Source organism: Telmatherina bonti, assembly GCF_933228915.1.
Source record: "Telmatherina bonti genome assembly, chromosome: 16".
In the NCBI taxonomy this organism is placed as follows: domain Eukaryota; kingdom Metazoa; phylum Chordata; class Actinopteri; order Atheriniformes; family Telmatherinidae; genus Telmatherina; species Telmatherina bonti.
Genome location: NC_136614.1, coordinates 26019296 through 26040411, shown reverse-complemented (window position 1 = coordinate 26040411; position 21116 = coordinate 26019296). Strand labels below are relative to the sequence as shown.

The 21116-nt window shown below is 39.0% G+C and overlaps 1 protein-coding gene across 1 annotated transcript in view; it reads right to left on the bottom strand.

Moving 5' to 3' along the window:
* Nucleotides 1-21116, bottom strand: part of LOC306767777 (MAM domain-containing glycosylphosphatidylinositol anchor protein 2) — a gene marked incomplete at both ends in the record, with an annotated part of 212244 nt that overhangs the window by 77599 nt on the left and 113529 nt on the right. The window contains 2 exons of the mRNA XM_079255897.1: nt 4855-5092; nt 5192-5283. Coding sequence (XP_079112023.1) covers nt 4855-5092; nt 5192-5283 — 330 coding nt within the window. The remainder of the gene's footprint in view (nt 1-4854; nt 5093-5191; nt 5284-21116) is intronic.

The following is a 21116-nucleotide window of genomic DNA, read 5'->3' as shown; positions in this document are numbered from 1 at the left end:
CCCCAAAGAGCTCCAATATGAATCCAAATAACATTTCAGTCACAGTCGTTGAGTCCAATAATCACATCATCTAACAATAATTCAAGACAAACCTGCCATGATGTGAAGTTTTGTGTTTTCTTTAGTTCCTGGCTTCCTGCTATATTTTGTAGTTTTTCCTGTTTAGTTCCCTTGTGTCTGATTTCCTGTTTTACTTTAGTTCATTCACTTCACCTGTGTCTCATTTTGTTCATGTGTATTTAGACATCTTGGTTTCTGTTCCCAGTGCTGGTCCGTTGCTCCTGCTCGTGCTTTTATTAGCTTCCTGTGTCAAGTCTTTTGGAATAAACATTTAGATTCAGCATTCCTGCCCCCGGTCCTGCATTTGGGTCCACACGTCCTCCACCCCTTGTGACAAACCCCACTCAGTTCACGTTTAACTCACACATTGGAAAACAGGAAGAGAAGTTTATTGGATGTTTTCTTTTCCTTTTGTCAATCTCCAGTCCTGGTTCATAACAAAGTACTAGCCTTGGGATGTCTGTGAGCCATGTCAAGTAAAGATGTGGGAATTTAACAAATCATTGTAAAATATTCATGTTGTCTTGCAAGAACTGAAAAAGGGAAACACTGAGTTCTGAGGGGTGTCTAACTCCAGTCCTGGAGGACCGGTTTTTGTCGTTTCCCTCGACCAATGCAGCTGATTCGAATCAAATGCATCCAGCAGCTTCTTGGCAACCTGTTTTTAAGTTTTGGTCAGGTGTGTTGGAGCATGGAGACAACAAAAACCTTCATGATACCGGCCCTCGAGGACTGGAGTTTGACACCTGTGGTTTAAATGGAACAACTGGGAGATGGAGACCTGCTGTGGGCGGGGCTTGGCATAAGCCCTGGTTTGGAAGTGGGAACTTTGACTGATGCTGGAAAAGCCCCACTGTTTCCATACTAAAGCCACAAATGCCTTCCAGCCACCTCCCCAGCATGAAACCCTGGCAGACCTGCAGTGTAATCTCCTCTAAACACTTTTATTAAGACTTTTAATTGCAGCTTGGGCTTCTCCCTTCAGGAAAACAGGCAGAGGAACAAAAACAGGGCTTATTCACCCCATAAAAAGCTGCAGGCATACGGCAAAGCAGAGGTGCTCCAGTACATAGCAGCTACGGCGTGCTGCTCAGCCGAGTCACTTCACTGATTCATGGCATCACTCTGACTGACAGAACGCTGCACATAACAAGCATTTACCAGCAACAGCCCACTCACTTCCAGGTAGAGCATCAGGAATTTAAAAGAAAGACGAAACAAAATCCACTATATTATCCCTGATGACAGAAACATCACCATGCCAATGCAACCCCTTTCACACAATTTCATACTCCACATCCGTCTGGAACAGCGAAAGCTTAAGAAGCAATCAAATCTAAGCCGTAAGGAAACCTTTCATTTCATATGATCACAATAGAGTCAGTCATTTCCTTGGTTATTTCCTCAGTCAGACAGCAGCTTTTTATTTTTATTTCTTTATTTCTTTTTTTTTTGCACATTAAAGGATGTGTGCTAATGCATTGGCATCGCTCAGGCACTCCAACAGAAGTGTCTGCACTACTTAAAAGATAATGAGGAAACAATCTTGGCAGATGCGATTGATCCCACTGTTTTATAGCACAGGGATTATCAAAGGATTATCTAATGGTAATTATGCACCCAAGGTCGACACACCGCTTTCATGTTCACGCTGTGAGTGGCAGCAAAGGTGTGTGTATGCGTGATAGAAAGACAAGATGGTGAATAAAGGTAAGAGTGCTCGAATGTGTATAAATGTGTTTGCATACTTCTACGCCGTCTGAATAGGAGAAGAAGAAAGCTCGCTATGAAGCGTATCACTGCTTAGCTGCAGAGAATCACACGACCGAGAATTTACTTATCTGTTCCAAACAGGCACCAGTAAACTGAAAAAAAACAAAAAAACAAAAAACAAAAGCAGATATATCTACTTTGCCAGTAGCAACAACAACTCTGGGAATCCCCCAGATGGATAATCTGGAAATCTAGGAGGAGTAAGAAGCAGGACGCTCCCCAGTCTTGGTGGATTTGGGGGTGTGGATTTGATCAAAAGACATCCCTTGGTGGAGTCAAGCACAGTGAAACACACATTTTCAGCTCGCTGGTTGACCTCACACTAGACATTGTAGATAAAGACTGCTGTATCTGTACCATTATATATGTAATTGCTTTTCTCTCTAACTGCTGCATTACATTACCGCCGTAACGCCCGTTTTCACTAAGTTTGCTTCACTGTTAACATGACTAAATGTGCTAAACTGCAATTTTCTACAAGGTCAGTCTGTTTAGTTGCCTGTCAAACAGGTTTAGACTCATAAAATCTGACAGGGAAGGTGTTGATTGTTAAAACCAAACAAGAAAAAAATAGATGTTTGACAGCACTTTCTCCTTTAATCACTGTCTTTGAGACTGAATACTTGTTCTGTCGTCTAGACACCTACACCTCGCCTTCTTTTGAAACAACTGATGTACAGTAGAACAGCAGAGAACTGAACAGGCAGCGGACGGCTGCTGTGAAACTCTCTTTGCGATTAGGAAACAGCGCAACATGCCATGGAGCTACAGTGATGTGGAGCAGCAGACGAGGTGGACTGGTTTGGTGTATAATTAACATGCTGTATAGAGATGTCAGTTGGAACAGTGGTGAAAGCAGCCAACTTGATGGAAGGACAATGGATGTTAAGAGTCTGATTAGTCGGGCTGATGAAGTCAGTTCTGGTTCAAACATGCCCAACGTTAGCAGTCACCGTAAGACAGTGAAGACTGTGAAACCGTTTAAAACAATAGTGTTGAGCAGGGATCACTGTAAACTCGACAACAGACGGTATTTATTACCCTTCACTCAAATCATACTCAGAACTCTGCAGACAGTTTGGTTTAATCTCTTGAGGATTTAGGAAATCTGCAATGCACATAAAGCCAGATACAGCAGCGGTGTATCTCTATATGGTTGACAGGACAAAAGGAGTCATCAAGATTTTGTTTCTCTATTACTGATCAATCACTATGATATTTGATTATTTTATTATTTATTTGTATTTTTATTTTTTTATTTTTTTATTTGATGATATTTAGTCATGTTGTATGTTTTACAAATGCACCAGTTTAGCGTTCCTCAAAAGGAGGTTGCATTGTGGGTAATGTGGTTCTAAAATGCTTTCTGGATGCATATGATTAACCAGTCCAGACAGGGGTTATTAAACTACTAATCAGCCATTTATTGTCCAATTAGCTCCAAGTTCCACAAGTTTTTATATTTATCTTTGAAGTGTTCAGTGTTTTAGAAGTGGAAATAAAAAGTCAGAAGATGCAAAATTACAACATCATCTCTGTACTTTCTCTCTCCCCAGCGGTGGAAGCAAGTTTTGTGCTTGGTTTGCTTGTTGTATTGTCACTTCAAATACTCTGGTCATAAAAAATAAATGAATAAATAAACCTGAACTCAGTGCATTTAAATAGAATAGAGCAGGTTTTTCTTGCTGCATCAGCTGGATTTCATATTTGATCCCAGCTCAAATCACAGATGAAACTGCATGAACACCAAGACTTTTTGCGACGGCAGTAAAATGACATTGTACAGATTGGTAAAGGAATGCATTCACTGGAAACTTTGTACACGTCTTTTCAAGCCAGGACTGATGCACCTTCGTTGTACAGACCTAACATGAGGGGGTCAGGGTCGACCCGCCACTAATGCACCTGTAAGCCAGCAATAGTGGAGGGAAGACAGACTAAATGGACTGTAACAGTGCTTTTCCAGCTTGATGCGTGAATGCACACACAGATGCAGGGCTGACTTTCCACTTTATGATACGTATGAATCAGCAGAAGATTAGCTGGTTAAAAATGACATGCAGCCAGTCTGCGTTAAACTGAAAGGCATTCAAGAGCACTAATTTCCCCACATTTTACTCATATTGCAATAATTTCATTATATTATGTTTCCATAGCAACGAGGACAGACATGGATGGCAATGTTTCCGCTTATTTAATACTTTTTATGTGATGTCTAAACTATTTTAACTTCTACCCCATGTCTCTTATGCTGATAAAAAAAATTAAAATGGCTTTAAAACTAAAAATGTTTGTCAGTCATTAATATTTCATCAGCTTGCAGATAATCCACACACTTACACTGCAGCATTGCATTACACTGTCAACAATGACAAAACAAAACGCTTTAATCACTGTCAGAGAGCACAAGTCTGTGCAGCAGCTATGAAACCTCAGCAGATAAAACCAAAACTGTCTGCGTTGTTACAAACCACTAAAGGTAGAAAGGAAAATATATGCATTTGGAATTTGAGTTAATAGTCCTTTAAATGGGAACTTGACTCTTTTCCAAAGCTGATCTTACTGTTTTAATAAAATCTCTACACTCCATATCTATCACAAACCAACTTGGCAGCTGCAATGTGGCAAAATGCTGCCAGGAATGGCTTTATGAGCAGTAACACTTGTCATCACAAAATATTTCCCTGCTTTAATCGTGCTGCGTGTTTAATAAATACCAAGGCAAACCTTTCAGGCATGATGAGCCTGACCATTAGCAAGAAAATTCCTGTTTAACTTTGACCTAGTGGACTTTAACATGCCTGTAACCTCATGGGGTTCATTATAACAGTGTTTTATCTCCTGTTTTTACCAGTAAAACCATGGTTTGCATCGTGGTACCCCAACAGATAAAACTGTAGCGAAACTACAACAGCAAGAGATCTTTTATCTAACCAAGGCTTCTGCGTGTGACTAACGGGGAGGTGTACGTGTGGGGAGGCGTGAAGATGCGACATTGACACAAAGGGGTGTGAGGCTCACCAGTTGTGGAGGAGATGTTGACGTCAATGCTGATCTCCGGGATGCCTCCTCCCTTCAGCGCCGCCACACAGGTGTACGTGCCAAAATCTGTAAACTTGAGGTCTATGATGTCCAGGTTGGTGGTTCCGGGGGAGATGTCGGGGTCTGTTTGGGTGATGACCATACGCTCCGAGCTCCGCAGGGCGCGACCATTCTTCAACCAGCTAAATGTCAGCTCCTCTGGGGGCGTTGCTTCCACCTAAAACACGCAACTTTTTCCTTATTTGGGCCATAAAGGCAAACAGCTTGCATCACAGTGCTGTTAAAAGCATGCATGTGTGTCTTTCTGTTATCACACCTGACAGGAAATCTTGACTTCACGGCCAATCTGGATGTTGTCGTCATTGTGGTAGGGATCAGGGGTGATCCAGAAACGTCCTTTTTTCAAGGCTGTGAAGGTAAATTGTATTAGTTAGGAACTCATTTAGAGCTTAAACACCTGCTGCTTTGACTTTAAACATCTGGAGCAAAGATATTCATGGCACGTTATGGCTCTTTTTGTTATATCAATGTGGTTTTTGTATCAGATGTAATCTAATAGTCTTTCCCTTTGTAGAGTTTTGTTTTCCCAGCTCTTTAACTCTATTCAGTCTCCACACTTCAGCTACACATGATGCATCTCCTTAAGGTACCCGTAAACTGCACCTGCCTCTGCATATTTCTCTGTTATTGTTCAGTTTTTTCATGATCACCGCATGGTGAACAAACTCTCAAAAAAGGTTAAAAATGTTTCATTTTTGCTAAAGCAACTGGCAATTCCTCACACATGCATTTTATTTTATTTCATTTGACCATTTTCTGCCTTTATTTTTTTTCTTTTTAAAGTTTGTTTCCAGTGTAACCTTTTTAATACTTCCTGCATCCCCCTGTAATCCTTTTAAAATTGAATGTAAGGCACTATTAACATACAAAAAAACTTTTTTGCCTGGTCGAACAGAGTTGCTGCTGAATTACCAAACTCCTTGGATTAGTCAATATACTGATGTTTTAACTGAACAAAATCTGTTAATTGCTAATGGAGATAATTCTTGGCAGAATTAGGGTAAAAAAATCCTATAAGGCTTTAGGCAAAAGCGCTAATGATGACAGGGCACATGCATCTCTTGTGTGTTATAACTTTAGCTTCCATAACAGCTGGTCAAACGGAGATCTTTTAGGATGCTGCAAAATTGGCTGAATTATTTTTTCATGTTAAAGCTTTAAACAGGCTTTAAGATTGATAGCTACTAAAGAAATGGCACTGGATCTGGAAACACAAAGTGTGCAGTCAGAGAGGTACCGAACATAATATCCAGCATTTCTAATCCAGTTTGGTTTGCAAACCCCCTTTTTAATAATATTGCTTCTGTGAATGGAAAATAGAAGATGATTTCATTATAATGCATGCTGTATTGGCTCCAAACCTCACATCTACTGTTCAATTTATCTCCTCTCATAAAAAAAAAAAAAAAAAAAAAAAAAAAAAGCTGACGGCACCATTGAAATCTTTTCATCTACCAATGCCCAAGTGACATTATCATATTCAGTTTGGTGAAGGCAAAGCAAAAACAAAACCTGCATGTCAGATTTAAACACAGGAAATTGAATGTGCAAAACAAATTGTGAAGCCTGCCAAGCAGCGCGCTGAAGGAGAGATGAATGACACACGCCTCCTTGACGTGATCTTCCTCCTCACATCTGAAATCAGTGTCGGCAGGCAGAGAATTCTATTCCTGACACGTGTCAGATACAAAAATTGCAACCGTGTCAATGCTCTCCAAACACTCCTTTGCATTCCAATTCATTCTTGTATCACATGTGCATTTATGCTCCAAGATAACACCTACCAGACATGATGGCTGTAATTCAAAATGTGTCACTTACTGGATTAGCGTGAAAAAAGTGTCTGTGACCTTTATGGATAAAGAAACACTGCATTACCAGCAACCTACGGTCCTTTCTCATTTAGCCCAGCATCACTGTGTGCATGTGCTAGCCTACATGGATTGCAGTTCCCTTAAATTCATCAGACACAGTCTGAGATTAATGAGACAAAACAAAGTTCATTGCGGAAACCCTTAAGCATGTCTGTTAGGACCAGCAGGTTTGCACCATGGTGAATGTCAGGTAGAGAAAAACATCTCGAGGCAGAGTTGTATGTCAACTCAGTGAGGCAGAGTTCTCCATGTTGACAGTTTGAAAAGGCTTTTGTGTCCCAGTGACAACTTAAGAAGAGTTGGTAGCCACTTTATAAGGACACGTAATGTATTCAGACACACACACACATATTTCTGCACATCTGTGCGAGTCACCGCACTGTCGCAGGTGACAGCGGATAAATATTAGGATTAAGCTTCTTTTCTACATTTCTCCAGCTCAAAAGTGTTCCCCCAGCTTTAAGGGACTGTCACACAGCTGGGCTTCAAACAATAACGGATCCGGTTCTGCTTAACTGTGCGACCACACGTAGTTCCACTCATGGAGATGTCAGTCAGAAAAAACTAACATAGCTTTTTCTTTTCACCTGCTCAGGTTATTTCTTTTTACGCTGTTCGGAATGATGAGAGAGAAGAAAAAGCATTCAAGGAGCAAAGCAAACAACTGGCTCTGCTCTAGTGAGGGAGAAAAAAAAAGAAGTTGGCACCTCTTTCTTCCTTGGCAGGTCTTGGACTGTTTATGTCTGTGATTGGACTGTGAGATCGTCTCATTACAGAATCACCTTTAACACAGTGCTCCGTTATGCTGACTCCGTGTGTGTGTGTGCCACTGTAAACGTAGAAACTCTGAAAACAATCAATTTTAAATTAAGCCACGAAGCTTCAAAAATGTTAATAAGTCCAGGAGATGATGTAAAGGTGACAAAAAAAAAAACAAGACGGCAAACTTAACAAACTCTTCTTGCTGACAGTTTTAGACCTTTAAGATAGATAAATTAGCTTAAACTCAGTATGAGCAACATAACATTTATAACAAACCACTGTCCTTAACAGATACAGATAATTCACCCTCATTCTTGACATGCCTGCTCATTAAAATTCAGATAGTTGCCTGCAAATTATACATCATTACTCTAAGAATATCTGGAGCGATATAAAGCTGGAGTGGTATATGCCTTAACTTGATATTTTGTGGAATCATATATTAAAATGAGAGTATTTCTTGCACGATGTGAATAGACTGAACAAAATATACAGATGAATTAACCCACTGATGGTTTAACTGTAAAATACATGACAAAATCCATCAAAGACAGCATAACAATGCATAAAATCACATGTGTAAGGTGGAGCCGTCTTTCCAGACTCATCTGAGGCGAAACAACAGTCTTCATTAAGTAGGACTCAGGGTTTGAGGTTTGGTCTCCCCCAACTTTCCGGTAGATGATTAACGAGTCTGCATGTGCTCTGCTGTCACCTTTATGAGCCAAGCTTTGGGCCATTTTCATTTTAACAAATTGCCTCAGTTTTTTCCCCTGTCATGTTATTGATATCATCACCAGCAATACGTAGTCGGTGTCCAGCCTGCTCACCCCCAAAAAAAGAGTCTTTCATTCATTGGTGTGATGGTTGTCGCTCTCTGTTCATTGAGGCTCCACTTCTGAAGCAAAGCCGACATTCAGAACCAGTTTATCCATGTCTAATCCCAGAAGCTCTGACTACCATACTGAAAACTGGTGCCAGAACTGGACCAATGTTCTAGAAGTTGGGTTTTAGAGACCAGCTGTACCAATTAAAATATTGTGACCACCATCTTTAAAAATCCATTCAGTGCAGCTTTTCATCTGATCCATTTGTAAAATAATCTGTATATGCATCCTTACAATACATGGATCCTGTATTTTCACTACTTAATGCAAAATCTGGGGTAATAAGTGTCTTTCTGCCTTTTTTTCTCATTTTATTTGATTTGTAATGTGGAGCAACCACACTGTTTCCTAAATGAATCAGATGGCTGTGTATATCGCTGTCACAGTAGAAAAGGTACAGTAATTGGCTTTTTGCTGCATTTAAAATGCACTACGTGGTTCGGGGTTTTAATACATGATGGTAAAAGGGAAAAGCTTTTTTTCACCCACATCAATGGACAATTTTGCATAGTCAAACATAACAGAATAAATACACTGACAATTTCAAATATATGCAAGGCTACAGGGAATGGGTGTGAAGCTTAATGGGCTGAAAGCTCAAGGTGATATAACAGACCTCGCTGCCAGCTTCATTTGGCTTTATGAGAACGACCCTGCTGTTTGCTCATCTGAACTCAACATAAAAATAATTTAAAAAAAAAAAGTCATAAAAGTAGACAGTAGCAAAGTCCCCCCTTTCAAAATGCACGATTCCTATTTGCATTTGAGGGTCAACCCAATGAAGCTATTAGCATGAATGCTAACAGCACGTGTGCAGTCCTTCTCCTGCAACAAGTCCATTATCATATATATAGTGCTCTCCATCTTCTTGAAAATGTATGATTAAGAAATTCTTGACTGATGAAGGGAAGTGCAGGGAGGTCCACTCTGACCTCCGCGTCACACTCCGATTTTTAATATCTATGATAATACCAACAAAACAAAAAAAAGTTATCGTACTGATCAGAACATGTAAAAGAATTTTATTTTCATTTAATACCACTACAGAATCTAAATATCCACAAGTACTTCTTTTGCTAGGATTAGGAAAAAGTTTGCTTTAAGGTGAAAGGCTGAGTGCAGGATTTTCTCAAAGTGAAGATGATGCACAGGTCCAGTGAATGAAAGAAATCCATAGTCGTGCATTGCATGCACACCGATTTGCAGAAATTGCCGGTTGTGTCCTTGTACTCACTATGTGGTTCCCGAGTTTTCCCAGGATTTCTTCGCAATAACTCAGACTTCTCTTATTTCTACAACACCGCACTCATGCATATTTCAGAATAGGTTCCCTCATCGTCCCCCTTCACATTCAGAAATCCTTTCCTAACATTTTATCCAACCATAAATAATAAATAGCAAGTAGGGACTCCTGTAAATCGACTACATTTGTGTACTAGAGATAAGTGGACATTACTTCCCCTGGCTGTTGTAAATACTGTTGGCCAGCTGCGGTGACGAAAATGGTGTCTGCTCCTTTATGCATGGGAGAGAATCTAAAACCTGAGATTTGTGTGTATGTGTGTGTGTGTGTGAGAGAGAGAGAGAGAGTGAAAGAGAGAGAAGTACAGAGTTGAGAGACTTAATGGGATGACGCTGCATTGTCACCCCTTCAGAACACAACAAAAGTTACATGAATCATTAAACAGGGCTCGACTTGGAAACAGAACTTTCCCATTTGCTCTGAAGGTAAACTGTGTCTGCTGTGACCGCTGTCACACAATTTTCACAACATCATGAATAATATCACGCAGGAGCACCACGTTGTGTTTATGCAGTATAAATTAGTGAGTGCATAGATATACACGCATAATTAAGACCGGTCATGAAATATATAAAGAAAATGATTTGAACTATTTGAAGATGTCGGACTCGGCGACGCTCTTCCTCATCACAGCTCAGATAATCTCCTTATATATGTAACATGTCGTGCCACAGGTGGATTGTACTTTTTAACTGTGGGTTTCAGATTCTACACTCAGACAGCAGTCTATAATAAGCTGATCATGTTTTCAGTGTGGAAGTGGAGGGGGATTGGCTGGACAGAGACAGGTTGAATGAGGGACTTAGCGAGCTCAGAGGAACATGCAGCCCAGAGCTACAGATGTGGATCTCATTAGTTGCCCCATAGACTGAACTTTTACATCTTTAGCTTTTGTGTGTATATGATTAAAAACTGTTGGCTTTCTTACCAGAGCCATTGCTAAGGTAATGATTAATCTCCTATTCTAATTTCTCAGAATCCTCCATGAATTTTATCCAAACATTCACGCTAGAAATTAGAAAAGGAAGGTGGTGAAATTTTGTTTCACAAAATACTTTCTTTTGAGTTACGGCATGTAGCTAAAACCGTTTCATCCTCAAAGATTTTTTTTTTCCTTTCATGCAAAGTTGCAAAAGGATCTTCTACCGCAAACCGATGAGAAGAACAGGTGGTCACAAAAAGCCACCTGCTTGTGTCTCCTCTCAGCACTGGAGTCTGGATAAATGAAAGTACTTGAATGCATCGCGGAGATGTTGCCCAGCTGCTGCTTAGCGCATACAGGCTCTGCCTGTGCAAGTATATAGCTCAACAATGCAAAAGAGGGCGGTTCATTATACACAGTAGGAACTTGGCCAACGTTATAAATTAAAAATGAACAAATATACAAACATATTCCTGTTCACCATAGCCATAAAAATGTCGCGTAGAGCTCCTCTTTCTTTAATCATGATTATGAGTGAGTGTTTACTTTCTTCACTTCATGTGGACGTTATACTGAGGAGTTTTGCTTGTTTTGGAGAAATGAATATGTCAAATGAAAGGTGCATAATGTCACATGTTGGCTAAGCTTCTGTTTTCCATCATCACTGCTGCTTGCCTTCTTCCGCATCCATTTGCTGACACACAGAACAGACTGCAATGCCAGGCTTTCTGTCTTGCTTTTGTTATCATGTAGTGTAGAATATCTGCATGGAATCTAATCTATCACAAATAAGATTTATTCGATTGCTGTGCACAGTACTATTTCTGACCAATCAGAGCAGACTAGTATCTATTTTTGTAGCATTTCAGAGAGGTAGCAAGATGTACAACAGCAATGTTCCGCTTGAGAAAAAAAGACTAATTTTTTAAAGCTTCTATACCTCCTTTATTAGATCTCCTACATTTAACCAATAAATTTAAATAAGAAATCCTTAAATGACTTTATATGCATCAAAGATTGACCAAAAGAGAATTTTAAAGACCCAAAAGGGAAATCTTTAGTTTCCAACTATGTAGAATCTCCATTAATAAATAAAACAACAAATGAAAGGAAGAATTTAAACGCCTGTTTTGGGATATATCTGGTTAACTCTAAAAAGCAATGCAAGTACTTTATCACTGGTTCTGAGACCTAAAACATAAGTCAACACATGCACAAACAAATTTTTCATGCATTATTGATGACTTTTGGAAGCTGCTTCCCTTTTATCCCCATGCGAGCTTCCTGTCATTGAACCCTGAGTGTGGCGGTGTGCCAAAATGTGACATCCACCAAAACATCCACCGCAGGAACTCCTGTCTTCACCGTAATATCAAGAGGAAAATGGGGGTTCTGTTTGTTCTCAGGTTTTTCTTGCACATCTCGCCTTCCCTTTTTCGTTTGAGAGGTTGCGTGCAGTTCAGCTGTGACACAGTGAATGTTTGAGATATTATGCTGATCATTCATGTACACAAATATATGTTGCCTTTCTTGCTGCAAACTGAAATGTTTTTGCCTGTAGGGTGCCTCTTTTTGATTTTCCATGTCTTTCATACCTTGTGGGAATAAAGGGTGGCCTTTCTATGAAAAGCACAGATAATTACACAAAGAGAAAAAAAGCCCTAGTTGAGCTCTTTTTCTATACAGAGCTTGTGTCATACGGTGGGATTACAATAGCCCCTCAGGAGAACCTCTTAGCAGGCCATGTTCACAGCTCTGACACACTGGCTATTATGAGCACATGCTCATACATCAATGAATGCATTTAACAACACAACAAACAAAAATATATATCTAAACATGTCATTTTTTCACTTTTGTTTCCCTTAGGGTCTGGTTTGTCTGACAGAGTGACTCTTAATCATCATCCTCATATATACCCATCGACCCCTCCCATATTTTTACTCAGTCCTATCAGCAAGCATGAGAGACCCGGCATTCAGCATCATGTAAGAGCGTTTCTCTGGGGTCAGATGGACATGTCTCAAAAATAAAGAATACGCACCTCATGTGCATTTCTCAAGGATGCAAAAGGACAACAGGCAGCAGAATGGTTCGAAACATGGGCCGTGCTGCCGGTCAGACACCTTTAATTTTAAACATCGCTCCATGCTCTTTACACAAGCACCCTTACTTTCCTCATGCATCAGCTGCTGTGTTCACACACGTCCAGCGCTCGGTGGAGGGGAGAAACGGAGTCCTGAATTCCACTCTCAACCTTCATTCTGACCTCCACTTTGAAATGGTGTGAAGAAAATGTTGTTTTTTTTTATTTCTCCTAGACAAAAGTGAGATACTCGCAAAACCAAATAAGTTGATGGCTTAATTTTCAACTTTCTTATCTTTTTTTTTCCTTCCAAAACTGAGATCCTGAAAGACTAAAATTGCTGTGTTTTAGGTCTAGAAAGAGATCTCATAAAGCTGTCAGATAATTCTCAGTCTTTTGTGACTTTTGTTGATTTCATGAAAGAGTTCTCCGTGTGAAGTCAGTCCTTTCTCCTTTCTAACTTCTGTTTAAACCTAATTCATCAATCTCAGGCTGAGCACAGGCAGAGCGAATGAAAAGTTCTACACACTTTTATACATAAAAAATATGAATAAACTGCAATAAAGTTACTGTTTTATTTCAATATGAGAATACATTTCTGTGCTACCAGCTGTCACTTCCGTACAAGCAGATGTTGTCTCAGAGCTTAGTCGCCTTACAGCTGGCTGTGGCTATGAGACCCACAATACTGGGCTCGTACAGGGTCCAGTTAGTAAAAGCTGAGACTACAGAAGGGGGAACATAGCTGCAAACGTGTATTTCATTTTAAATATTTCATTATTTTCACCAAAATGGTAAAATGTTCAGTTCCAGCATGTGAACTGTTTCTGCTGGGCTGGTGAGATTTGGAAATCATCGCATTGTGCTCGTTTTTACAGTTTACAGTGTCTCAACTTCTTTTGGGATTACGGTTGTATTTCTAAAAAAGATCAAAGATTTATCATTCTGTAATATCAAACCCTCCCTTCACCAATTACAACAGCTTGAGAAACATATTTTTTTTAAAAAATTGTTAGACAAAAGAGCACTCTGGATGAAATTCACTTGAAGTGCATGCTGCTAGCTAATATTTGTCATTTCAGGAGAGTAAAGTTGGACAGATATAAGGGCATCACGGTGATGTGGTGTTGCCTTACTGCAAGAAGGTCTCAGGTTTCTGCCTTTCTGTGCAGACTTTGCATGTTCACTTCAGGTACGCCAGTTCCCTCCCACTGTCCAAAGACATGCGTGTTGGGTTAATTGGTTACTCTAAATTCTCCCTAGGAGTGAATGTTGTTTGTCTGTTGGCCCTGCGATGAACTGGCAGCTTGTCAAGGGTGTACTCTGCCTCTTGCCTGTAAATTGCTGGGATAGGCTCCAACTTTCTGGTAACTGTGAATTGAAAGAAGTATAGAAAATGGATAAATGTCTCCTTTGTGGCTCCATCATTGCTCATTTTGTTTTTTAAGGAGACTTTAAAAGTTTTGCAAGGTGTCTCCTTTCCACCTCACATATGACTCCTATTGCTAAAGTTATGTCTCACCTTATTTCTCCTGGAGAATTTTAGGAGAAATATATCAGAAGAATGTGAGAAAATATTGAAAATAAAATGAGTTTGAAGTGAAAATAACATTTCTGTCTTCTGAGATTCGAAAGAGAAAAACAGTGCACTGTAAATTTTTCCTCTGGGAAAGCACATAAAGTTGTTGCCTGCACCAGCAATCAAGCATTTCCTCACATACACAACAAACCTGGACTTATGGACAACGGGTAAGACTGCAACACAGGAGATGGTTCCGCTTGTGCCAATCCTGGACGTCCAGCCACTGAATTTGGCATTCATGAATGGAAATATATTCAGCTTTTGCCCTGAATTTAATCCAAAGCAAATGTGATAAGAGTCATTCATGTGTTGATTTACATGCTGACAGAGAGGTTTTTACCAGGCACTTCATGATTGTTTTCTCCCCAGCGAACTGTTTAAATATAAACAACAGGAAGCCCTCAATGCAAAAAAAAAAAAGATTGCATTTTTTTGTTTCTCTATAAACAACAGCAAGCTTCCAATCAGAGCTGCGAGCGGGGATGGCAGCTGTTTGACTCTGTCTGCCATGACACTCACATAGCGTGCACGCGTGTGGGCGTGCGCAATTAGCCGTGTCTGCATTAGCAGACGGAAATGAAGGCTGCGTTGGATGTTGAAGCCTCATACCTGAATTTGTCAGCAAATCCTGGAGGAATTCGTCGTGAAAATCTGATGACAAGTCTCCGCTGTTTGATTTAGCATCTTTGATAGCGACACTGTTGCTCATTTCTCTTCATCACACGGAGCGAAAATGCACTGCTTTGCAAAAAAAAAAAAAAAAGAGAAAACATGCATGGAAAGTCCGCTGTGTGGGTGTGTGTGTGGGGAGACATGAAAACAAAATGCCAGGCCAGCTTCCCATTTCAATGCCGTCTACAGACAGTTCTGTCTCAATTTACCAATCCCACATTTTTAAAGCTGCATATTTCTCTTCCATATGCAACCCACACACACACACACAAAGACAGAAGCAGCCAGTATTTTTTCAATTCTACACTAACAGAAATGGTGTTGCTAGCGATGGAATAGAGTGACAGGGTGAAGCAGGGTACCGACCTGCATTTGAAGGTGTTTTACAGACCCCTTAATCCATAAAAAGGATCTTGTCAGCAGGGCAATGTGCTTGCCAGTGGCCCGCTGGGCTGGCTATAGACATGGCCAAGCCCTGGAAGGCAGTCTGGCTGGTGGGACAGTATGGTCAGAGTAACTACCATCTGCTGGGGAGAGATGTGTGTTTTCACACAAACAGCCCCCTTTGGCCACAGCAGTTTGTTGGGGGCTTCTCAACCCCCGAAACAGAAGGAGGAACAAGCTGAGATAAGCAGCAAGGAGGCCACAGGACGACCCTGACAAACATGCACATTAAACTCTCTGGGGCACATCTGAATGATCACACATATCAGGTACAGATAAGGCATAAGTGCAGGAATACGTGCACAAACGTGCACAGGAGGATGACTTTCCAATCAAAAGTGAAATTTCATACGTTTCAGCCAACATAGTGATGCAGTTACAAGTCATATACTTCTGACTGACAGGCTTTTGCATTAGGCACACATTGGTATTCCTTCCTTCTCAGCCTTATAACACACCCACACACACCCACACACACACACACACACACACACACACACACACACACACACACACACACACACACACACACACACAAACAGTCACTCAAAGTCTGACTGTAACCTAATGTGAAGCCTTGAACAAGAGATTTAATCTGACCACGGCATTATTTGCGAGAAAAATAGATTAAAAAGGAAAAAAGCACCAGAAAATGGGAACACAGATAATATTTTAATTATAATGAAAATATACATTTTTTAATTATAATTATAATGAAACACTAGAAAAACTACAGTAAGTGGTGCACTAAGTGAAACATACACATTAAATAGGTCGAAAGTCATTAAGGGGAAAGTTAATCTATTTGTACGTGTTTTATTTGCAGGCTAAAAGAAAAAAAAAACAAGGTTAAACTCATTTTGCCCCCTTAAAACTATTCCCTCCCTCCATTTGTATTTTCACTCGCACAGCTAGCTGCTGAGCTGCTCCTCAGACAGCCTCAGTTTGAGCTGGTGAGCAAAGTAAAAGCAGAAATAGGCAACTCAGAAGACAAAGAAACACAAGTCTTATGAATGAGAGTAAAATCATTGACTGGCAACAAAGTCAGTAAACTCACCAGGATGCAGGCGGACATGTTCCTTTTTCTGAATGAGGCAAAAGGAGATTTAAAGAAAACGTGAAGTTTCCCTAAAAGATTAAAACCCAGAGGAGCAAACACACGTTTTTAGACTAAATGTCAATTGTATGTTTGGGATTCTACCCACAAGAATAAAACAAGTTTTTCTTAAAACATTTGTTTACTTCTAAAAGTATATAGTTAAGAAATCTATTTGGGTTGGACTTGCAGATATTAATCTCAACGACTCCTGGGCTGAATTCATCACATGTAATCAGACCACCACACATTGATAGCATTTAAACAGCAACATGGCTGTATATCTGTAAAGTCATCGAGGTGCGTTGCGATCGCAGAGCTGCATATGTGTCACTGACAGCTCATTAGACTCAGGACGTTGATCCTGAGATGTGTGACACAATGCTAATCCCACCCCTCCTCACATCCCCAGCCCCATGCCTAGTCCATCAGCCTGTCGCACAAACAGAACAGAAGAGCAGCGTTGCATTTGTTGTCAAAGCTTCCACAGAGCCGAGCCCAAAAATTCACTTTGACTTCACCAACATTATGTAGAACAGTTTGATCATGTGACACTCACGCCACCGCCTTACATTAGGTGGCTGTGTGTATTTATTGATCTTCTGACAAGAGTAACTATTCATTGATCTGATGAGAAAGTTCCCGATTTATTTCCTGCTTTCATTGATCCTTAATTTCCTCGGCCACATATTGATTTGTTGTGTCATTTGAGCATCCCCTTTCCTCCTGTCATCAGTTTAGATGGTTTCCCTTCTAATTTCTTCTAAGAGCTGTGTTGGCTCATCGATTGGATATTCTTTATTGCAATTTGTCCATTTATCTATGAGCCCAGCCTCTCTGGAAGAGCTTTGTTTAACTTTCTGTGGTTAGTTACTGAGTAAAAACTTATGTCTATTAAACTTGGACAGAAAAAATATAAAGAACAATGATGATCATTTAACATTGTCTAATGCTAGGAGAACCTGCTAAAAGGCACAATTCTGATAAGCAATAACATTAGATCGGCTAAACCACTCACGATCTATTCAATGTCTATTCAATGTATATATATATATATATGTATATATATATATATATATATATATATATATATATATATATATATATATATATATATATATATATATATATATACATATATATAATTTATAAAACACTATTTGCTTTGTTTCTGTCGTAATGGATGATATTCAATAGGATCCCGTAGGAGAGCTATTGTGAGCTCCAGATGTCTGACACATAAATGACTGCTATATTTATTGCGATGATCACCTGCACTGAGCGTGCTCTGACTTATTTGCTCCCGCGGGACACCTGACATCGTCTCTTTGATGTAAGCCTCTCAGTTCTTAAGTCCTCAGCTGTATGGGCATTTTCACTATACATAAGATGGGTTTATCTGTCAGGGGGACCATTAGAAATGATTTGTTGGTGATTTGATTTTCATCCCACAGAGTATAAGGATGCTTAAATAAAAACTTTCAAACAGGCTGAGCATGGAGGCGACCTGATGATGGAGCTGTGACATAATAACTGAGATGAAAGGAGAAAACTGGGGTGAACTTACATTTCTGAGCTCTTCTGCTAAGTCCGATTTAAATATGCTCATGTGTGTGTGTGTGTGTTTGTGTGATATTCTCTGGAAAGTTAAAATGCAAAGCAAAACATATTTTTTGCATTAGAATTGTTGTTTGAATGCTGTTTTCTTTGTAGGGCTTTCACTAATTAATGAATCTTTTTTGTTCACCTGCAAGAGGTTCCTGCAGCTTCACATGTAGGGCACCTTGATCTTTCATACTGCACACACATTAGTCAGTTTCCTCTTGTATTCTGCGGCATCTGCACATGTTTTTTTTTTTTTTTAAACATGTTCTTTTTGGATGGTAAATTCTTTAAAATTTGAGTATACATATCATTGAACAGATTCATATTGAAAAGCATTCATCCACCATTAGGTATTTACTTTGCCAATAAACTGTCATTATGGCAGGAATGCAAAAAGTAGCACTCAGAAAATGGTTGTTCCCGTAATGAGCTCCAGCTTGATCATGTGCTCCTCTGCCTCCTGTGCCACTCAGGTAAAGAGTAGCTTGGGAAATAATGTTCTCCTGATAATAACTAAACAGCCACCAATGACCCTTGTCCTGTTCTCGTTAAACTGGTGTTAACCACTCCTGAAATCGGTGCGTTTTAATTAAGGAGCTCACACTCGTTTGCCTCTTGCACCGCCCTTGATTGTCTATAAGTAATCACAGCTTTATTAAAACTCTAGCATCTTGTCTTTCTGAGATAAGCATGTCACATAGGGACTTGGAAGAAAAAAAACATACTGAAACATAAATTAGACTTTGAAGAAAATCACAGAATGCATAAATGTTGTTTCATATGTGAGGAAAGTAAATAAAGAGGTCATGTTATGCTTTGGGCTTTTTTTTACTCTTTCTTCTTTCCATGAGCTATTTTTGTGCATTTAAATGTCTATGAGGTTGTGATGCCCAAAGTCCATACCAAAAGGAGTTTTTCTCTCTCCAACAGAGAATACACATCCTGAGGCCACATGCATAAAACTCTGTGTGGTTTCATGACTGAAACTGTCCCGATACACAGCAGCAGAAGTAGGGATGAGCTTTGATACATATATGAATTTGGTTTGTGTGGTTGTCATTTATAAAATGTCTTTCAGCCCAAAGTGAATGCATCCACTTTTTAAATGACTCATTTGCATTTAAAAGCAATGTTTGCACCACAACTAAATAAACGTGTAAGCTGAAGGAGCAACAGAGAAGATTTGGAGTTTTACCAAATTATTTTCTAGAAAATGGTTATCAAGCTTCGGTTTCGAGTACAAAACTAAGATTGTTTGGGTAAAAAACATAAAAAGAATGGAAAAAAAGAGAACATTTTAGAGCAAAGGGTCCTCCAAAGGTGAAGAAGATACAAGGGAATTGTAAACGTGGAAAAACTTGCACAGACATGAGGGATAAAAGAAGAATGTAAAGTTCTCATGCTGGCAAGAAACCAGCGCTTTGCAGATTATTTACTGTGATACAGTTCCTGTGGCTGATGGCATTTTTCCAAATTTACGCTTGCAATGTAGTCATGTTAACATCTGCCAACTACCAATAAGATCTCTCAAGCAGCAGATTACATGTTTATATGTTTTATTGTTACAGTTAATGTAAATAGCTTGCTTTATACGTAAAAAAACAAAAGAAACACAATATTGAGAAACAGAAAAAATCTACCCCAAAGAAAACAACTACCATTAAAAGGTCTTTTTGTGAAAGTAACGTGAATAATAGTTATGAATGAACTAAAAACATGTTTTTGAGTCATTTTGAGTGCCAATAGGTTTCTATGTTGACACATCTACTGAACTCTGCATCTATATTTGTCCATCTGCGCTACCTCTTCGAAAAAGGATTGTGCATACATAATGTATTCTTTATTTAATCTAACCTTAACATGTTTATGATATCATTGGCTTTTGTTGCAAACAATTACGTTTTAGTTGTTCTTCCGTAATCCGTCATACCAATGCGCTCAGGTGGAAAAGACTCACATCCTCCCAGTTACAATTGCTACATTTACATGGGAGTTTTAATTCCTGTTTAATTACGAATAAAAGGTAATTATGCTTTAAACTGATGAAAAATTAACATGTAAACACTTAATTCCTAATGCAAATTTCTATTCTGAATTAAACTTAATTCCGATGTAAGTGGCTGGTTTATTCGCGTTTTAATCCCAAACTATTTAATACCTCTGTCTTGGAGTTGAGTGTAGCATGGATTTATGGGATTTTCTTCAGCTCCACATAGAATTTGCAGAAAGATTATAGGTAGGACATCCTGATGGGACAGGATGAAACTCCTGCATTATGTTACACAGTTAAGCATATGGCCTGTGTTGGGTCAAACAGTAAGACGTTTGGTGTTTTGTTTTTTTTTGTTGTTGTTGTTGTTTTTAATTACCCTTGAAGTCCTAAAGTGCCATTTGGCCCAACTGTCTATCTAAAATCTAAATATTTTCTCACTTTTTTAAGTTACATGAGCAATGTCCAGTCAGTCTGCTTCACTCATTGCACAAGTTACTTAAAGTACCTAAAATCAGGCCCCTAAAAGACTTTAGATTTACAAATATCACATTATAATATATATATATATATATATATATATATATATATATATATATATATATATATATATATATACATATATATATATATATATATATATATATATATATATATATATATATATATATATTTTTTTTTTTTTTTATCCACAAATGAAGGCAAACCAGATGTGAATATGCTTCTGTGATGTGCTTTATACATGATTTAAGGACTGTACTGCTATTTAAACTCGATACAAATCAATTTGCATGTTCTCAATTATTTACACTTATGAAGATTATATGGTTGAAAATACAAGTTAAGCAAAGTTACCAGAGAATATTATGCAAGGAAAGGAAAGTGGACCCAAAATTGTCAGTTTCCATCTAATTTTTTTCTTTTTCTTTTTTTGCAATCAGAAGACACAGAACTGCTT